Here is a 21,441-nt window from a genome sequence, read left to right as displayed (position 1 = left end):
TTAGCAGTAAAATGATGATACAATTTTTCTTTTAATGTTCTTATAAATCGTTCTGCTAATGCACATTTCATTTTTTAATATACATTATAATGATTAATTTCATATTTAAATAAACGTTTAACATGCCGATTATAAAATTCTGTACCTAAATCAGTTTGTACATTAAACACGAGTAGTTTAAATTTTGTTAATTTTTTTCTGATTGTGTTTGCCATTTTAGGACCTGTTTTTGTTTTTAAGGGAACACAATACGCGTACCGTGAAAAAATATCGATACAACATAATATATATTTATACTTTTTGTTATACTTGGCAATATTTTGCATATCTGCTAAATCCGTTTGTAATATTCCCTTTGATGCACTAACGTGATATTGTTTACGTTCAAACACTTTACGTGCTGGTGCATGTAATGTATATGCATCTTGAGATGCTAACCAATCGTTTCCTTCTTCGATAATTGTGTTTTTCCAATTTTTAAACATATTTGTTACTATTGATGGACTTGATACTGTTTTAACTTTGCTATGCTATTTTACTATAGGTGTAGAAATATCTTTCTTGCGTGTCCATGGAACATACACTGCTTTGTTATCCTTACTATTCGAGGAATTAATGTACATTAAAACAAAATCATCAGATCTCACATAGTTAAGCACATTATTCAATGCCAAGTTCATTAAGTTTTCAATATAGGCCGCGGAATTTCTGATTTCTTCATTTCCGCTTTGCCTTACCGTAATTTAATGTCCCACTACGTTAAACTTAGTGAAACTCTTTCTGATTTCATGTACAGCTTCGAAGTTCCCTCCCCTGTATGATGAACATCTTTCTGGTCGTTACACTCACCCATAGGTACGTAGGCCAGATGTGCCAGGTTATGGAGACCCCATCCCATAACAGCGAGTATCCCATGAACATTGTACACTTGATGTTTGTACTTCTTCAGTTACAGCATCCACAGGATTTTGTCCATTTTCACATAGTTCATTCAATAATTCCTCTACATAATCAGATTTTCCAAATTCGTCGCGATTAACTACAACTGCAGAATTTTGAATCATGTGCGTACCATCTGCTTTACTATCTAAATCTTCATTAATAATCTCATCAATTAAATTAAAATCTTCTTCTTGAAGTGTATTTTCCAAGGTTACATTTTCTTGGTGGACCGAGGTCACGGAATTATCACCAACAGATGGCGTCACATTATTATTAACCAAAATAAAACGCGGCCATAATTGCAAAATTCGGCTACCTCCGCTGCGTTCATCCTATCAACCTGCCCTTGATTAAAATAATTCAAATGAACAAATTTATTGTATGCCCATTGTTATATGACTTGTTCACGGAGAAATCCGTGTGTGAACAAGTCAACGATAAAGTCACTGGACACTGCATACTGTAAAACTATTGCCTGATTCTCTTAATAAAAGTGAAAAAGAGCAAATAGCAAGGTATCATACCTGTCACTTCCGCCTAGTCCCTGGCGCTGCTTATCCATTATTCTCCATTAGGTCTCCAACACGCGTTCCTTCCTGTTGAGCCCCTCAATCACTGTTGCCAGGTAAATTTCATCAACTTCGTTGAACTCGTTGACAACTGATTCTGCAAGGAATTCCATCTGTAAATATAAAAAAAGAAAAATGACTAAGTATTTTACATACAAAATAAATGAACACAACATATACCTAGGTACAATACAATATTGTTCTTTTAACAAGTCAACAGAACAGCTTTCCTGTACAACTTTAGTTAACTCACTTTCCTACAATTTTACTTCGTTCGTTTTACTACCTAAAGTCCGGGGATCTATGTTCCGGAAATACTAAAAATCGCGAAACAACAAAAATTTCTTATAGAAGCTCTGCTTATTTCTCTTAACAGAACACTCCTAGAATGTGATCCATCAAATAATTCGTTTCTTGTAAATACTCGGCTTATTTTCCTTAATTTTATTCATTCAGTTCTGTAAGAACTTCGTTGTTAAAATTGAGTGTGAATATATCAAAATTCTGGAAGAAGTACATTATAAAAATTGACTATAATCATATTAAAATTCCTAATAAATTAATCATAACAAATTTCACTTCTGAAAAAAGATAACAAACTTAGTGCAAATATATTTTCATCAACTGAATAATTGAAATTGTAAACTCTTAAATATTTGCATGTATAAAACTCATCATTACAATTTTTTGGAAAGCTAAACTTTGTATTCAAATACAATCAAAATTATTTCTTTAAAAAACTTTCAAAGTATAAAACATTAAATTTTCATAAATGAAAATTGTAAATGAACAAATATGTATAATATAAATTCACTTACGATCTTCTTCTAATTTAATCTGGTAAGTCTCCTAAAATTCTGAGAAAAATCTTGATTCCTTCTTTCGGAGATTTGCAGGTGTCCTTTCCTGACGATGTCCTTAAAATGTTTTAGTAAACCCAACTGTAAGAATTCAAATATTATTCTTACTAATTTTCTGTATATAATACTTTAATTTTTAATATTAATAACTCTAACTTCGATATATTTTAATGTACTTGTACAAATTTGCACAATCAATAAATTGCGTCTTGCAGGTATCGTCACCAGCAATCATATGATAACATTTTCTCAACAACGAGCTATATATACACAATACGAGACAAAGGATCAATAAATTGTTTCAACAAAGGTTTCAATATGTGCAACAACACAAACAAAAAATTTCTGGCATTACTAAGAAAAGAATTTTTAACGCAGTGCGGGAAGGGATCAAAGGCATACCGCAGACAAACAACTTTCCTCTTGGTGCCAAAGAAAAAAGAAATGAAAGCAATGCCACCTACAGTAAACAATGTAAAGGAAGGAAATACCAAACACATACAGTATATCTGTTAGGGATAAAGAAAAATCTTTGAAAAGAATCTTAAGTCAATGGCGTAAAACAAAAGAATTGTTAGGGCAATAAAGAAAGGTCTTAAGAATAGGGGTAGAAAAATCACAGAAAAACAATATTTCTATTGCGAGTCAAAGAAAAAACTTTGAAATAATTTTAAGACAGTGAAGGAAATAATGAAAGGAATGCCGGCTATAGTAAGAAAAAACCTTACTGCTGATAAGGTACGACACATAGTAAACAAATTATTTTTAAGTTTCCAGCAATGCCCCTCTACAATTACTGAATACGTGGTAAACTAATTTATCGGCTAACGATAACCATACTCCCGTCAGCAATTTATTCCGACTCCCCTAAAGCATTTACATCAGTAAGAAAAAAGAGTCTATGTTTCTTTGGTATAACATAGCGATAAAATATAAGGCGAATATTTTTTCAACTAGCATATAATATGCATGGTGGAAGCTAAAATTGTATGCTGAAAATCGTCATAGGAATTATATAAAATCGAAACATGTTTCAATCATAATTAAACAAGTGCTACAACGCAAGGAAAAATGAAAACAAAAAACCGCCAATGAACACGTTCATCTAAACATCAGTAATAAGAATATCAAGATAATGTACTGAAAAGCATAATAGGAACTCCAGAAAACTAGAAAAACAAAAAATCGACCGTGCACATGATCATGTAAACATTAATAATAAAAATACTAAAATAATATACTAAAACTCATGCTAGGAACTCCAGAAAACACTCATCTGGACGTCAATAATAAAAATAATAAGATTGTATACGGTACGGAAAATCATGATACTAACTTCAAAAACTTGAAAAACAAAAAAGAAAGAAAACTAGACCATGAACATATTCATCTAAACATCAGTAATAAAAATAATAACATAGTATACTGAAAATCATGATAAGAACTTCAGAAAACTGGAAGAACAAAAAAAAATCGACCATTTACACATTCATCTGGACGTCAGTAATAAGAATAATAAGATAGGAAGTTGAAAATCATTATAGGAACTGCAAAAAAAACTCGAAAAACAAGAACAAAGGAAAATCGTCCATGAACACATTCATCTAAACATCAGTAATAAAAATAAGATAGTATATTGAAAATCATCATAGGAAGTCCAGAAAACTCGAAAAACAAAAAAATATTCCATGAACACATTCATCTAAACATCAGTAATAAAAATAATGAGATAGTATACTGAAAATCATGATAGGAACTTCAGAAAACTGAAGAAACAAAAAACAGAAAAATGTCGTCCATAAAGACGTTCATCTAAACATCAGTAATAAAAATAATAAGATAGTATACTGAAAATCATGATATAAACTGCAAAAAACTCGAAAAGTGAAAAAACAAAAAAATCGTCCATGAACACGTTCATCTAAACATCAGTAATAAGAATAATAAAATAGTATACTCGAAAGTAATATGGGAACTGCAGAAAACTTGAAAAACAAAAGACAAGGAAAAAACAAAGTGAAGTTTTATGTTCTCTCTGATGTATAGCATTACCAAATGTGTATCGTAAGTCAAATAATAAATTGGAATACATGCACTACATATGTGAATTTCATTTGCAACACGGTATGTATTTCTTATGTAAAATGGGAAAATTTCACGTTTTCTAAGTGACAGCCACCGCTCATATAGACTACAACGCATGAAATAGGACAAAAATATTTTACTAACGCATATATTAAGTACTAGCCGGCATATATGCTATGCTGTGTACTACAATACATATAATGTAGAAGTCGGCCATGTTTTATTTTTAATATTGCGTACTACTTATCCTAACACCCATTTACTAGCCACTGTGCATCTCTTTTAACCGTCTATAGGCACTAATGTATGCTATGTGGAACATATCAGCCATTTACTAGCCGTTGTGCATCTCTTTAATCATCTATATGTACTATTGTATGCTATATGCAAGATAACATGCCTTGCCGCTGATGGTATATGAATTATGCAGAAAAAGATAGCAATATCTACCATAGTGAGCGCCATCTTTATTTTTCAATCAGCGACATATGTTTTCCACTTCACTCACCACCACCATTAGTGTGTCGGACCGCGTGCGCGCACCATCCTGACTTGCCGCGCGTTTTAATCCCGCAGGTCCGGGGATAAGCCGCCCAATTGCCGGTTACGCTTATTTCGGACTTTCCCGCACCGGCCGAAGCCTTGCAATCGCGTGTGCGGACATATGGCGCGCAAAACGGCTTCACGTTAACATTTTCTTCTGAAGTAATAAGCCGCCATATTTGTTTCTTGTACACAAAAAGTGTATTCTACATATCTTTCTCCTGTAATCAGTATACTGTGTGCGGTGATATTCAAATGTTTCTCAAAAGTGAAAGTGTGATTTTATTCAAAAACAGTGTGCAGTTCACCGTTGAAACAATACATACATTCTTCGTAAAGTGTTGTCACAACAAGCAGTGGAAATCCAGCAATAGGTGAGTTAAAACTTTTTAATACACAATTTATATTTAACTCTACATGCATTCTTATGTCATTACCATTATGCGTGTATAATATTAATAAACAATAAGATACATATGATCACATACATACATGTAAATAGCCATCCCCACAAATACAGACAGACAAACACCATCCACGTACATTCATACGTACAAACAGCCACTTGCACATATACAGAAAAAAATACGACCCATGTACATAGAAAAACACATATATACACATATATGCCTGCAAAAGCACAAACACGATAATGCAAGTCCACACACACACACACACACACACACACATACATAGATACATACATACATACATGTATACACACATATATACAATCATATACATAGATATATACGAACATAAAGCCTAAAAATACCCACATATCATCGAAAATAAAGAAATAATATAAAAATTGCTTCAAACATTAAAACATATACTATTTCAATGAAATTTCATACAGAATACGATGCTAAGTTCTCTCGAGCCCCCTTTCCACCCTTATTTTCATTCCACCAATCAATATTCAGTAGTTTTAATCAATCATCTACCTCACCTTAAAATATGTAACGTAAAACGAAAAAATGACAGAATTCATTTTACATCTATGAAAGCAACAAATATACCAATCACCCCACCTAAAAATATCTTGCTACGCCCCTAAAATGAATACAAATTATCTTTTTTTTATTATCTTCATGAATGTTTAACCTTTCTACTCTATTTTTTTTTAAAAAAGAAAAATATCTAATTCAATGAATATCCATTTCGATTTATTCAATGGGAACTGGAAAGGTCTTTCCTCTATTACCTGGTTTTATAAAACATCCCCTGTCAACTGGCCTTTCATTCAAAGGTTCTCCACCCAAGGAGGAATGAAAAATACCAGACCAATAAACTAACCACACAACCACAATCATTCATTGACTTCTACTCCGGAAAGGGGGAAAGAGACACTTCATTCATGATCATCTTATTCAAGATTTCCGTAATACTTTTTTGTTTTTCTTCTTCGTAGTATAACCAAACTCCAATACTCATTCAATGGTTCATTCACTACGAAATATCAGTTTCTCCAAGGAAGAGACATACCTGCTTCCCGTTTCTTGAAGCCTGCTTTCTAAGATTTAAAAAATGCTTATAATCCTTATAATCCCTTAATTTAACATAAAATGAATAAAATTAGTATAATTAATATCGTTTTTTATCTTCTACGAATTTCAATTAATTTTAGAATCTCAATGGGTTGTAATAAGCAACCACCTCGCACATATATTTTCTTACAATTAAAAGTGTATTAAATTACATATCTAACTTAAATCTTCAATACTAAAATTCGGACATCGATTCCCACGAACGATATATGTCTCTTCTACACTATTATTCTAATTCTCAACAGTACGCACATAAATTGTCTCCCTTCTATCATATCAACCAATCAATATATTTACTTCCATTTTACAGCAGTCAAATTCCAAGTCAAGTCAATTTTAAGTTTAACATCCCGTTAAACATCAAGGCTACATCAAACGTGGACCTACTCATTATAGTGTAATCCAAACAACATAAACTCCCGCCGGAAATCAAAACCGGGTCTCCCACGCAATCAAATACCATTCGCGCTAATACATAAAAACAAATACCCGCTAAGGGAAACGCGTCCCTCCCTATGTTAACAATTCATATCAATAAAAATAATGAAAATGCTTACCTTAATAATGAATTAATCGCAGAAGCAATCAGTCTATCAACAGCAATCAAATCAAACACTGAAAAATCACACAAATAAAATTACCCACAACAAACAAACACCAGCTCCGCAACACAAAACTAATCAAATAATAAAATGGCTATACGTTCTGCGACTGGTTTTAACCACGAAGTTCCCCCACAACTTTACTTTATCCCTTCAAATCACGCCACGCTGTTGTTTTCAATCTACCGTCCTTCCAGCACTACAAAGAAAAAAATGTCCTTGCTTCTAACGGAAAAGTAACAATACACTCAATCTAGGAGGAAATATTTTTCTTTAAAATACATTTCACGTAACAAAACAGCGGGTCTTCCCCCTCTTAAAGCAAAAAGGATTATCTCTTCACATTTTTACTAAATAAAATCAAGTCTTTCCTATCCACTTTCGTGGGTAGCTCCCTTTCAAAGTAACACTCTGACTTCTAACAAAAAATTAACATCCATCTGTCCTGTTTTTACTAGACCCTTAGACTTTTTCTTTCTTCCCCCCAAAACCATCTGCACATCCTCCCCCCCCTCTCTCTCTCTTAAACAAAACGAATTATGCACAATTTTTACTAAAACCCGATCTGTAGGTGATCTTTTACGCAACTATCCAATTAGTTAAAAACAAGTCCGTTTTTCTCACATACTCGTAAATACCAGAGTGACACGTTTTCTTTTATGTAATACCGTTCGCCCCACTCCATCACAGATGTAACAAGGATTCTTATGTCTTCTCCATGTCATCATATGTAACAAGAGAAAGGAAAGGTATGTAGGTAAGCTACAACATTTGACTAGATAAAGAATATAATCTACTACTGAGGACAATAATACAAACACATGAGGAAGAAGTTAACCAGTTTTTGTCTTCAGATGTTATTGAAAATTTCAGATTTTGTAAATAATTTATCAACGAAACTAAATCTTCGTGATCTTAATTGGATTTTACCTGGTAACTTGAAACTCAGTCTTTGGTCTCAGATTGAAAACCTATTGTCTAGGTATGCAAATGTGACTCAGGTTACTCGTGATCCCAGCCAGTGGCGTAGGGAAGGGGGGGCCCGGAGGGGCCGCCCCCCCCCCCCCAAAGAGGTCCGACAATGTACTTTGGTGCTGTGATGTTTGTAATTTTTTATATATTTTTATGTTTATATATTTTTTTCTTTGTAATTTTTCCATATGTAGCTATAACAGCACTTGGGCCCCCCCCCCAAACACACATCCTGGCTACGCTACTGATCCCAGCTATTATATAAGTAAAAGTTGTGATAGTATAGAAACTGCAATCAAATATATAGATAATGATAGTTTTAATGTACATTTAATTCTTGATCAGCTTATGCTTTTCAATACCCCACTAAGAAGGTATTCCAAACACACTTTAGTGTTTGCTTTTTATGTTTACAGTCATTCTGCAAAGTATATGAGATTTTGAGAAACTTCTTAATTTTGCCACGTGTCCGGCGTTTGCAAGCATTGTGTTCCTCACTAAGTATTTCGCCTGAAATTGATAAAAGCAATGAAGTGTATTTCAAGAGTATTTTTAAAAATCTCAGTAGCCTTGAAAGAATTGTAGCATTATTAATAGATAAAGTTGATATTAAAAATTATTTGACTTACAGAGCTCAAAAATTACAGGTTATGCTGAAAACAGTCCCACAGAACAAGCCACCACTGTTCAAACTTTCATATTAAGTTTGTGTTTTGGAAGGTTTCATGAGGTTGTCCAATTGGTTCCACCAAATGCAATGTCATGGAAACAGCTGTTTGAAATTGTTCAAAAAGTAGTCAGCTGTGTTTAGACTGTAGGCTGCAAGGTATTGTGTATAATTACAGACAATAATAGAATTAATCAGAGCGTATTTAAATTTTTTGCTAGTGGATCTTATAGCTTCACTAATCCGCGGTATCCTGGAGAGAAAATTTTTCTTATGTATGATAGTGTATTATCTGTCAGAAAAGTAAATGTACACCTATTTTTTGAGTCTGGCATTCCTGCGCTCCATCCGTGGAGAGTATAAGAATTAAATCAATCAAATGTTTACTGAGGGGCAAAAAGAAAAGTTTAATCTGAATAAGACGTTGCAGAGGAGCACAAGCTGCGAATACGAATAGTGCATAGTGTAAATAAAGGACGACACCGAAAGAGAAAGCCAGAAACAGCTGTTAAACTTAGAAAAAAAGAGTAAAAATTGTCGGTTTTTAAAAAAATTTGTTAATAATACATATAGCTCATGAGAGATGGTAAAAGACGTCGTATTAAGTCTTTCGTAGCAATTATTATTGGTAATGTTTAGTACCGATAATACTTTCTGTCTTTGCGTATTGCTTTTATTCTTGTCTTAATTTTGAACGAAAAGAATATCCGAACAAATGCCACCAAAATTCCTAATATTTTGAATGTAAACGCCATTTGCAATTAGTAAAGAATAAAAATTGAACGTTCCGATGTAGCTGCAAAAAGTAAAAAGAAAAACATGGAAGTGGACCATACTCATGGTTATTAAAAATACAATTTCTACATGCCTTACACCTCCCGACAACGTTTCTACGTTAGCAAGTAAGAGGTTTCTGTTTAGGTTAGGCTGGTCAATACGTTTTGCAAAGGGGCCCGGTTTAGCTCTGACGCACCACAGGTTAGAGAAGGGAGCAAAACACTTTTTCTCTCTCCCTCTGTGCGTCTATTTATCTATCTATCTGTGTATATATATAACGCTATTTGTGAATGCCATAACCACCCTAATTTTCAGCGGATTGAGACGAAACTTGGCACAAACATTAATTGTTGAAATATCTTGATAAGTTCGTTAACCAGAATAATCAGAAGAAAATGTTCAAAATGGCGGCCCCTCAGACTCTTAAAAACTTCCCAGGGAACCAAATTTCGCCCATAAATAGGTATTCAGAAAGTCTGAATAACTTTTCCTCTTTTACTGAAATATTTGTGTGCAGAGACTTATTGAAATATTGGACCCGATTAATCGCATAAAGAAGGTTCACGCCCTTTCGCTACGGCCAGGCTTTTTTTTTTTTTGCAGGAGGGGGTTATTTTGGTATCAGAACAAGATGATTTTTAGTGATGATATGAAATTACACATTGAAAGTGAAGTAACTTGTGAAACGTGTTATTTGAAAGAATAATACAATTAATGTGCTTTCCTCTAACACAGAGAACTGTAAATCATGTATTTCGAGTTCGGGAGCGTGAATGGCGAGGAGTGTTATTTGATTTGCTTTTTAGTAACACATTGCATTGGAAATAAAGGTAGGCAACATTAGTGGTATGTAAAATAATAATAATAATAATAATAATAATAATAATAATAGGTGTTGTCTGTGGCAAGGCAATACAAGGCAATATCTTCCTCAATTCTTCTTTAAACGTAATAATTGTAACGCCATATCTCCCTTACAAACAAAATATTAGCAATTTATATCGAAAGAACGGGAGACTGTTGAGTGATGGGAGCAACGTTGGACAATATGCACTCATAGTACTCAGAAAAATAAGCGATTTCAATGCAAATTGAAGGAACAGTCATTGTCATGGGTAGTCATGAAGCCACGGCAGAGCCCTCTTTAGGCAAAATGTCGATAACTTATATCGAGAGAACAGGAGGTGATAGTGAGATGGTACCAACGTTGGACACCGTGGACCCATAAGGCGCATCGAAAAAATTAGGGGGGCGCCAGCCTGCCTTACTTATTTCCACATACTAATATAAAATTATATTGTCGAAATACACACACAAGTTGGCTAGTAATATTTCATATTATTACTATTATTATTATTGACAGCGTCTTTTCATTACGTGTGCATCTTTGACATGAAGCCAAAGAGAAGATCCATCATTCGTAGAAAGAATAAGAATAGCCAGTTACTTTAACTGTGAAGGACGGCGAAAAATACGAAAAGAGTTATTACCTGTAGCGAAAAGAATCAAGCCGAGGTAGATTTGAACTCGCATGGACGGGGCGACCAGCCAGTTCATTGTCCACTTCTTTTTTAACTGACTCACCGAACGTGTTTTAGTAACTTACTTATTGCTAATTTTACTTGCTACACTCGTTTAACTTGCTTTTTCTAATAACTTATAACGACAGGGACACGAACACAGAAACATAAGGAACAGTTAAAAATCATAGATGCTCTCCTGCCGGGAATCGAACCCGGGACACCATACACCAAAGGCGCACGTGCTAGCCACTAGACCAGCGGGGAGGGCACCGCTCACTCCCTGTGTCGTTAGGGATTACGACCACTGTATTGCCAGCTATCACTTCTGTGGGTTGTATACTATGATCACATGTTTCTTCTTTGCTGGAAGAGTTAAACCTACATTCTATGTAATACATGAGGTATTTAGACCTACGTGCTCTTCATATAATGTAATAAAAGGGTCATGCTGGGAATAAGACAAAGAACATTCCTTGGACAAAACAGAAACTATTGGCATCAGAAATATTTATCTACGAGGCATGCGCAGTAGTATATTTCAGAATAGTTACTGTTTAGTTCAGTAAACGAAGAAAGGGGTATAAAAAAGCAAATATGTCGCGTCAATGAGATCGACCAGAGTTGACAGAGGCGGAAGCAGATGTGTAGTAATACAACAACTTGGTTAAATTGATAATTGGTTCTTTATTCTGTAGTAGATCGTATCACAACTTTACGGGAGAGCAGAGAAAGACTTACTAACGCTGTCATATAGTATGCTTTAGTAACACGATCATATAGACACAAATGGATGTAACTGTGAGTACTACAACTTGGATTTAACGAAAGCCGTTTAGATATTCAGTGGTTTGCAGGGTTGTATAAGACACAAAAAGATAAGACACAATACAATTCTTCATACCTCAGCTTCCAGTAGCTAGATACATGCAATTTCTGGATAGATACTGAAACTGCTGTTCAATTTTAATACATGACGTATTGCAGGATACAAAATGCTTTGCATTACTTGTTTGTTTGTAGACAGCTACTAGCTTAGAGCTCTGAAAGGTTGTGTATAAACTAGGGATAGCCAATTCCGGAATAATTACTTTTCGGACTCCCGAAAGTAAAACCGGACAAATTCCGGTATTCGAAAAATTTCGATTTTGGAATAATTCCGGAATTCGAAAAAATCCGGAATATTGAAATTTCTGATTTCGTTAACATTCCGGAGTTCGAAAAAATTCGATTTTTTCGAAATCCGGAGTTTTTCTCAATGCCGGAATTTTCTAAATTCCGGATTGTTTCCAAGTTCCGAAATTCTTCTGAATTCCGGAATTTAACTGAATTCCATAATTTTCCGAAATCCGGAAAGTGAAAATTCCGCTTCCGAAAAATGAATTTATTTTGGTTAATATGAATCGTGGCGGAAATAAGTCTTTGACCAGGTAATGGCGACTGCTTTGCAAGAAATGGGGTGTATGAGAATTCAATCTGTCATATTTGGAGTTTCGTGTGGAGAAAAAACAAACTTGTGAACCAGCTGTTTAAGAACAACTCAAGTTATTAATGTAAACTTTGCCGACTTCATAAAAGAAATACGAAAAACATTTTGAATCGAAGAAATATACAAGTTTGCAAGCGGAGGCAAAGAAACCTAACGTAACCAGACTAAAAACGAATCTTTTACCGCGTAGCGATCGCGGTTCAGTGGTCAAGGTGCTTCTGGGAATGCACATTTTTTTTGCTTTTACTTTAGGATTTTTGATGGCAATTGATCGGCGATGACATACGTTTTATTATATTCAGATATTTGAATACTCGGATGTTTCAATACTTGAACTATCAAATCTTCATGAATAATAATAGTAATAATAATAAACTAATAATAATAATTATTATCTCGTAGAAGATTAATATTATAATAGATTAATAGAATAATATTATCTCGTAGGAACTAATTATCGCTCATGTCATACCATTACAAGCAGAAACGTGACATTTGGAAAGAATATTTCGGTTTGGCTTAATGTTGTTCACGAGAAGAGGAGTTTCTCATCTCGTTTCTAAAACAAATAAAATAAAATGAGAATTAACATTTTACATTCGAGACGGCTAACTCAAAATTTTCGTCTCTTTGAAGATGAGAATCGAGACGAGACGAAAAGTATGGTAAACATTTCCCGTCTTGTCTCGATTCTCGAAATAGTGTATGTCCATTCTTCAAGTAACAATTGCTCTGTAGACTGAATCTCATAGGCTATTTCTTTACATTATATTTCAGAGCTCATTGAATTATGCTCTGGGTAGGTATTTTGTAGCAAAGCTTTTATATTTACCTCTGCATATCCTAAAAATTAGTTTATTATATGCCTTACTGTTGCGTGATATTCAGTTATATTTATTACAGTTATTTTCCTTAAAAACATACAGTAGAATACTTTCTACATGAAACTTCAATGGAACGTTGTAGTTTAAAATGTTGGTAGTTGCAGAGGTGTGTCTTGAAGGTACGGAACCCTTTCCCCGAAATCTCTACTTTTAAGTAAGTTTTGCCAAATTTCAACGGCAAGTTTAAAACTTTTATTATTATTATTATTATTATTATTATTATTATTATTATTATTAATACTAATAATAATAATAATAATATATCAACACCGTGTATAATCGTAAAAAGATATACGGTTTGTATCTGAATAGTGCAAGCTAATTGACTGTCGATCTCGGTCGTCGAGAAGTCTTCAGAAGGGAAGGACATCGGTCACGTTCTGGGTTTGAGTTCCGAAGGGGCAAGTATTCGGGCTCGAGCCAAAAATTGTTAAAAAATTATAGGCTTCAGCCAAACATGTTCAAAACAGCTGGGACCGGGTTTAGGGTTCTCAATGGCTCGAGCGGCTCGGCTTACAGCTCATTCACTATCGAACCGAACCGAGAAGTGAGCCGATCCAACAGCTCACCCAACGGAGCCGGTTTGAGCCATCGGCTTAGTTGAGCTGAATCGAAACGTGCCGATGGACTAGTTTCAACTTAGCTGGCTTGAACCGGTTCACATGAGCCGAATAGGGGACCCATCCCAACCGAGAAAGCTCGAGCCATCGGCTCAATTGAGCTGAGTCGATGGCTCGTTCCAACTGAGCCGGCTCGGGTCATCGGCTCATCCCAACCGAGCCGACTCGAGCTGGTCGCTCATTTGATACGAGCCGAGCCGGTTGATATCACTACCCGAGTTGGTCTTCTGCTTGGGCTGAAGAATTCGACAGTGCAGGTCTCAGCCTTGAATTTTTAAGAACTACAGTATATACTTATATTGGTAATTACGACATTTGAGGCTGTCTCGTAATAATAATAATAAAAAAACCCTTCTCGTTATCCAGACGAGACGAGATACACTAAAATTGCCTCACGAGATGCACTAAAATTACGAGACGAGACGCACCCCTGCCGTGAGCAACACTAAAAGTATTCCACATTACTGCTTACATTTCTCATGGCTTTCGCTTTCCAGTCTAATCAGGCCATTGCTTCGAAACGAGTTAAAACGAGCTGAACGAGCGAGCGAGCCATTATCAAACTCGACTCAACTCGAAATTCGTCCTCGAAAACAGCTTGACCTTGAAAGCTACGCGGTAAACGATTCGTTTTTAGTCTGGTTATGTTAGGTTTCTTTGTCTCCGCTTGCAAACTTGTATGTTATATTTCTTCGATTCAAAATGTCTTTCGTATTTCTTTTACGATGTCGGCAAAGTTTACATTAATAACTTGAGTTTTTCTTAAACCGTTGGTTCACAAGTTTGTTTTTTCTCCACACGAAACTACAAATATGACAGATTGAATTCTTATACACCCCATTTCTTGCAAAGCAGTCACCATTACCTGATCAAAGACTTATTTCCGCCACGATTCATATCAACCAAAATAAATTCAATTTTTGGAAGCGGAACTTTCACTTTCCGGATTTCGGAAAATTATGGAATTCAGTTAAACTCCATAATTCAGAAGAATTCCAAAACTCGGGAAGAATCCGGAATTTAGAAAATTCCGGAATTGAGAAAAACTCCTAATTTCGAAAAAATCCGGATTGTTCCGAATTCCGGAATGTTAACGAAATCAGACATGCCTAAATTCCGGATTTTTCCGAATTCCGGAATTTGTCCGGTTTTACCTTCGGGAGTCCGGAAAGTAATATTTTCGGAATTGGCTATTTCTAGTTGATACACAACTTTCAGAACTCTAAGCTAGTAGCTGTCTACAAACAAAGAAGCAATGCAAAGCATTTTGTATTCTGCAATACGTCATGTATTAAAATCGAACAGCAGTTTCAGTATCTATCCAGAAATTGCATGTATCTAGCTACTGGAAGCTGAGGTATGAAGAATTGTATTGTGTCTTAACTTTTTGTGTCTTATACAACCCTGCAAACCACTGAATATCTAAACGGCTTTCGTTAAATCCAAGTTGTAGTACTCACAGTTACATCCATTTGTGTCTATATGATCGTGTTACTAAAGCATACTATATGACAGCGTTAGTAAGTCTTTCTCTGCTCTCCCGTAAAGTTGTGATACGATCTGCTACAGAATAAAGAACCAATTATCAATTTAACCAAGTTGTTGTATTACTACACATCTGCTTCCGCCTCTGTCAACTCTGGTCGAACTCGTTGACGCGACATATTTGCTTTTTTATACCCCTTTCTTCGTTTACTGAACTAAACAGTAACTATTCTGAAATATACTACTGCGCATGCCTCGTAGATAAATATTTCTGATGCCAATAGTTTCTGTTTTGTCCAAGGAATGTTCTTTGTCTTATTCCCAGCATGACCCTTTTATTACATTATATGAAGAGCACGTAGGTCTAAATACCTCATGTATTACATAGAATGTAGGTTTAACTCTTCCAGCAAAGAAGAAACATGTGATCATAGTATACAACCCACAGAAGTGATAGCTGGCAATACAGTGGTCGTAATCCCTAACGACACAGGGAGTGAGCGGTGCCCTCCCCGCTGGTCTAGTGGCTAGCACGTGCGCCTTTGGTGTATGGTGTCCCGGGTTCGATTCCCGGCAGGAGAGCATCTATGATTTTTAACTGTTCCTTATGTTTCTGTGTTCGTGTCCCTGTCGTTATAAGTTATTAGGAAAAGCAAGTTAAACGAGCGTAGCAAGTAAAATTAGCAATAAGTAAGTTACTAAAACACGTTCGGTGAGTCAGTTAAAAAAGAAGTGGACAATCAACTGGCTGGTCGCGCCGTCCATGTGAGTTTGAATCTACCTCGGCTTGATTTTTTATCCATTTGAGAGAAAGTATTGTATCTTTTCGCTACAGGTAATAACTCTTTTCGTATTTTTCGCCGTCGTTCACAGTTAAAGTAACTGGCTATTCTTATTCTTTCTATACATGATGGATCTTCTCTTTGGCTTCATGTCAAAGATGCACACGTAATGAAAAGACGCTGTCGATAATAATAATAACAATAATAATAATATGAAATATTACCAGCTAACTCGTGTGTGTATTTCGACAATATAATTTTATATTATTATGTGGAAATAAGTAAGGCCGGCTTTCGCCTGCCCCCCTAATTTTTTCGATGCGCCTTATGGGTCCACGGTGTCCAACGTTGGTACCATCTCACTATCACCTCCTGTTCTCTCGATATAAGTTATCGACATTTTGCCTAAAGAGGGCTATGCCGTGGCTCCATGACTATCCATGACAATGACTCTTCCTTCAATTTGCATTGAAATCGCTTATTTTTCTGAGTACTATGAGTGCATACTGTCCAACGTTGCTCCCATCACTCAACAGTCTCCCGTTCTCTCGATGTAAATTGCTAATATTTTGTTTGTAAGGGAGATATGGCGTTACAATTATTACGTTTGAAGAAGAATTGAGGAAGATATTGCCTTGCCACAAACACCTATTATTATTATTATTACTACTCTTATTATTATTATTATTATTATTATTATTATTATTATTATTATTATTATTATTGTTGTTGTTGTTGTTGTTTTACTTACCACTAATGTTGCCTACCTTTATTTCCAATGCAATGTGTTACTAAAAAGCAAATCAAATAACACTCCTCGCCATTCACGCTCCCGAACTCGAAATACATGATTTACAGTTCTGTTTTAGAGGAAAGCACATTTATTACATTATTTTTTAAATACACGTTTCACAAGTTACTTCACTTTCAATGTGTAATTTCATATCATCACTAACAATTATCTTGTTCCGATACGAAAATAACCCCCTCCTGCAAAAAAAAAAAAGCCTGGCCGTAGCGAAAGGGCGTGAACCTTCTTTATGCGATTAATCGGGTCCAATATTTCAATAAGTCTCTGCACACAAATATTTCAGTAAAAGAGGAAAAGTTATTCAGACTTTCTGAATACCTATTTATGGGCGAAATTTGGTTCCCTGGGAAGTTTTTAAGAGTCTGAGGGGCCGCCATTTTGAACATTTTCATCTGATTATTCTGGTTAACGAACTTATCAAGATATTTCAACAATTAATGTTTGTGCCAAGTTTCGTCTCAATCCGCTGAAAATTAGGGTGGTTATGGCATTCACAAATAGCGTTATATATATACACAGATAGATAGATAAATAGACGCACAGAGGGAGAGAGAAAAAGTGTTTTGCTCCCTTCTCTAACCTGTGGTGCGTCAGAGCTAAACCGGGCCCCTTTGCAAAACGTATTGACCAGCCTAACCTAAACAGAAACCTCTTACTTGCTAACGTAGAAACGTTGTCGGGAGGTGTAAGGCATGTAGAAATTGTATTCTTAATAACCATGAGTATGGTCCACTTCCATGTTTTTCTTTTTACTTTTTGCAGCTACATCGGAACGTTCAATTTTTATTCTTTACTAATTGCAAATGGCGTTTACATTCAAAATATTAGGAATTTTGGTGGCATTTGTTCGGATATTCTTTTCGTTCAAAATTAAGACAAGAATAAAAGCAATACGCAAAGACAAAAAGTATTATCAGTACTAAACATTACCAATAATAATTGCTACGAAAAACTAAATACGACCTCTTTTACCATCTTTCATGAGCTGCATGTATTATTAACAAAAATTTTTAAAAATGTCCTCACCGAAAACTTGAACTGGCGACCTTTGCATTTGTAAGCCAGCACCTTAACCATTACACCAAGATCATGGCACAGTGAGCGTTTAGTTGTCGGCGTATTTGTTGTATTTGTGTTTTGTGTTCCCACTTCAACAATTTTTACTCTTTTTTCTAAGTTTAACAGCTGGTTCTGGTTTTTTCTTTCGGTGTCGTCCTTTATTTACACTATGCACTATTAGTATTCACAGCTTGTGCTCCTCTGTAATGTCTTATTCAGATTAAACTTTTCTTTTTGCCCCTCAGTAAACATTTGATTGATTTAATTCTCATACTCTCCACGGATGGAGCGCAGGAGTGCCAGACTCGAAAAATAGGTGTACATTTACTTTCCTGACAGATAATACATATATTTAAGAATATACGTAACTGTTGCTTAAATTTTGAAAGACAGTGAAAAAGGGTGTATCCATACGAGGGCGAACTGCAAAAAGCTTGTTTCAGTCACTTGCAGGAATTTCATAAAGGCGAGGAAGAAAATATTTTGCGGAAGGCGTATAAGTTGAACAATAATTCTTTGTACCCTAACAATTTGGAACGACAAAATATAAAGTTTGTGTGCAATATTTTTCATGATATCATTGTTGCAGCCCTTACGAACAACAGTGAATATGGAGCAACAATGAAATTCTTGGAAATAATAAATGGTGGAAGGTAATGAACGTCAAAAATGTATTAAAAGGAAAAGTTAAAAGGGACGAATATTCAATGCCTATTACTAGTGACAGCGATCCCAGAATTCAATATTTACAGCAATTTTGTGGACTGGTTGAAATCATGGTACGAAGATCCTAATACAGTATGACTCACCAAGGACACTTACGGTACACTCATGCAAACAACAACGGTAATGATCCAATTAACAACCTACTGTTTTTTCTAATTTTTCAGTTGAGTATGTGCTTACTGGCAAATTTCAGAGTGATAATTTAGAAAAATGATTCCATGTCAGGATTTAACTACAATGTTTCGTATACGCAGATAGTAGAATCCGAGTCTAAAATAAGGCTATAGCATATATTAAGGCTACCCAGTACTGAAGATTTACAGGATTACACTTCTGATAATCAGTCTTGTGACACCAGTGATCTAGAATGTGTATTGAAGTCATACTATTTGGAATCTTGTGACGACATAGACGAGGATTCGAAGATCTATGTGGCTGGTTATGCAGCTTATTGTGTTAGAAAAAAGTGACGTGTGAGGAATGTGTAAGTTTAGTGATGGCTGGTAAGGGAAATAATATAGATAATCCTTATTTTGATTACCTTCAAACGGAAGGACTTTGCGTAGCAACAGATCAAATAAAATTTATTTTGTTTCACATGTATGCCATTTTGCACTATATTGTTAATAGTGAAGAGTTACTAACAGTGTTTCTACGACAAACTTCCCAAAAAGAGTGTTCTATAAGCATTGACTCTAAAATCACTCTCTTCAGACAATACATTTTATATTGATCTAAATTATAGTTGTAAAAGTTGTGGAACCAATTCTTGGTCTATTTTTAGTATGGTATATGGTATTCTGAGCAATGTACTTCTAAACAATTATATAAAACTAAAAAATTAAAAGTCAATATCATGTAAGAAAAGAAATATTCTTGCTCTTTCTTCATAATTCATAAAACTTAATTTAGTCAAGATACTCTATTAACACGGCAGCACTGGCACCTGTTAATATGACTTGAGCACTGGCGCCTAGTTTCACATACCCATGTGTTTAATTTTAAATCTTTACCTAATAATAGTTTAATTTTTTTTTAGTTGATAATTTCATTTTGTATTACACATATTAAACAGGTATATTGCGAATTTCAATACAAATGTTACATTTTAGTATATCTTAGGAAAAATTGAAGAGTTATGAAAATGTAGTAGAATTACTATTATTATTTAGTAGAAAGTTCAAAAGTTTCAATATGTTATAGCAAGGTAATAATTCACGCTCAGAAGTGTCCATTGAAAAATAAAATTTTCAATTTGAACCCCAATCAGAACTAACCGCCAGCTACTAGTAACAGGCTACAAAAACAGCTGGCACAGGTCTGTGAGACTTGATGCCAATGCCGCCGGGTTAAATAATAAGCGTTTCGCCTAGTGGTGTACATTATAATACTACATTTTTATTTTGTGTGTAAACGTTGTGGGAGCGTTCTCTTGATATTCATGTTGTGTGTTATTTTTAATTAAAATATATGGTCAAAATGTATTACATCTTTAATTTTCCCCGTTACAAAATTTATTTCAAGTTGCATGATAGTGTTAAGTAGTTTAGGTTTTAGCGTTTTGATGTATTGATGTGTAAAAGTTTGACTTATTTTTACAGGGATTTCTATATGTGTGAATTAAGGAATATCAGTGGAAAATATAAGCCAGACCTTTACGCATCAAAAAGTTCAAGGCAAAATAAAATAATAGCTGACCAAAGCAAATGCGCTTTATTTTAAAACCAAAAACGTGTAACGTTTCGCCAACTAACAACTTGGCCTCATCTGACACACTAATGCTATTTACAAACATATAAGAGACACGGGACTCAGTGGATTGTAGGGAAGTGAAAGTATTGGGACCGGAAGATGGAAGGACTGTCAGAAAATGAAAGAAACAAGATTTATAGAAGTGGAAGATGAAAACGCAATGAACTGAAACTCGGGACTTAAAATTAATGAACTATTGTGTGTTTATTTATGTCGTATTCACACTATGGTGTCTGTTTTTATCTTTCTTGTATTTCCGAATGTAAAATGCTGTATCTTACTTTAAATGAAAAAAAAAACAATGCACTATACCAATCGTCTAGATGCAACGTCAATTATTGTAATGATCATACATCGATTATAAAACTATTTCTAGACAGAAAATGCTATAATTAGTTTTGTCTTCAACCAGTTTGTGCACCAATATGAAAATCAAATAGCAAACTTAACAATTGCTTAGCAAAGTTCTAAAAGTAGCCTGATGATTCTCCTTGACTGTGTTAAACACCTTATACGCTGCGTCTATCAATTAATATAACGAAGTATATATTAGCCCTACAAATTCAAAGGGGTCGGGGGTATTAAAAATTCAGGATTCGGAGTCTAAGTTCCCGTACCTATTCCGTAACCCTGGATCCTAGAGCGTTTTTTAAATTCAATTTTATTTGGTAGGAGACGAAACATTGAAAACTTTTTCCACGAAGTAGGTTTCATATTCGAAGACATTTTCTCTTCAGTAAAAATTA

At 34.8% G+C, this 21,441-nt stretch overlaps 1 protein-coding gene across 1 annotated transcript in view; it reads left to right on the top strand.

Moving 5' to 3' along the window:
- Positions 1-20,997, top strand: part of LOC145663346 (uncharacterized) — a 141,270-nt gene extending 120,273 nt beyond the window's left edge. Inside the window, exon 4 of the mRNA XM_081729626.1 lies at positions 20,545-20,997. Within this exon, the coding sequence (XP_081585752.1) occupies positions 20,545-20,562 (18 nt within the window). The 3' untranslated portion in view covers positions 20,563-20,997. The remainder of the gene's footprint in view (positions 1-20,544) is intronic.
- Positions 20,998-21,441: the final 444 nt, after the last annotated feature.

This window comes from Thermobia domestica, chromosome 1 (genome assembly GCF_964235325.1).
Source record: "Thermobia domestica chromosome 1, izTheDome1.hap1.1, whole genome shotgun sequence".
Classification (NCBI taxonomy): Eukaryota; Metazoa; Arthropoda; class Insecta; order Zygentoma; family Lepismatidae; genus Thermobia; species Thermobia domestica.
Note: the sequence above shows the minus strand (reverse complement) of the source record. Positions and strands in the feature narration are given on the sequence as shown.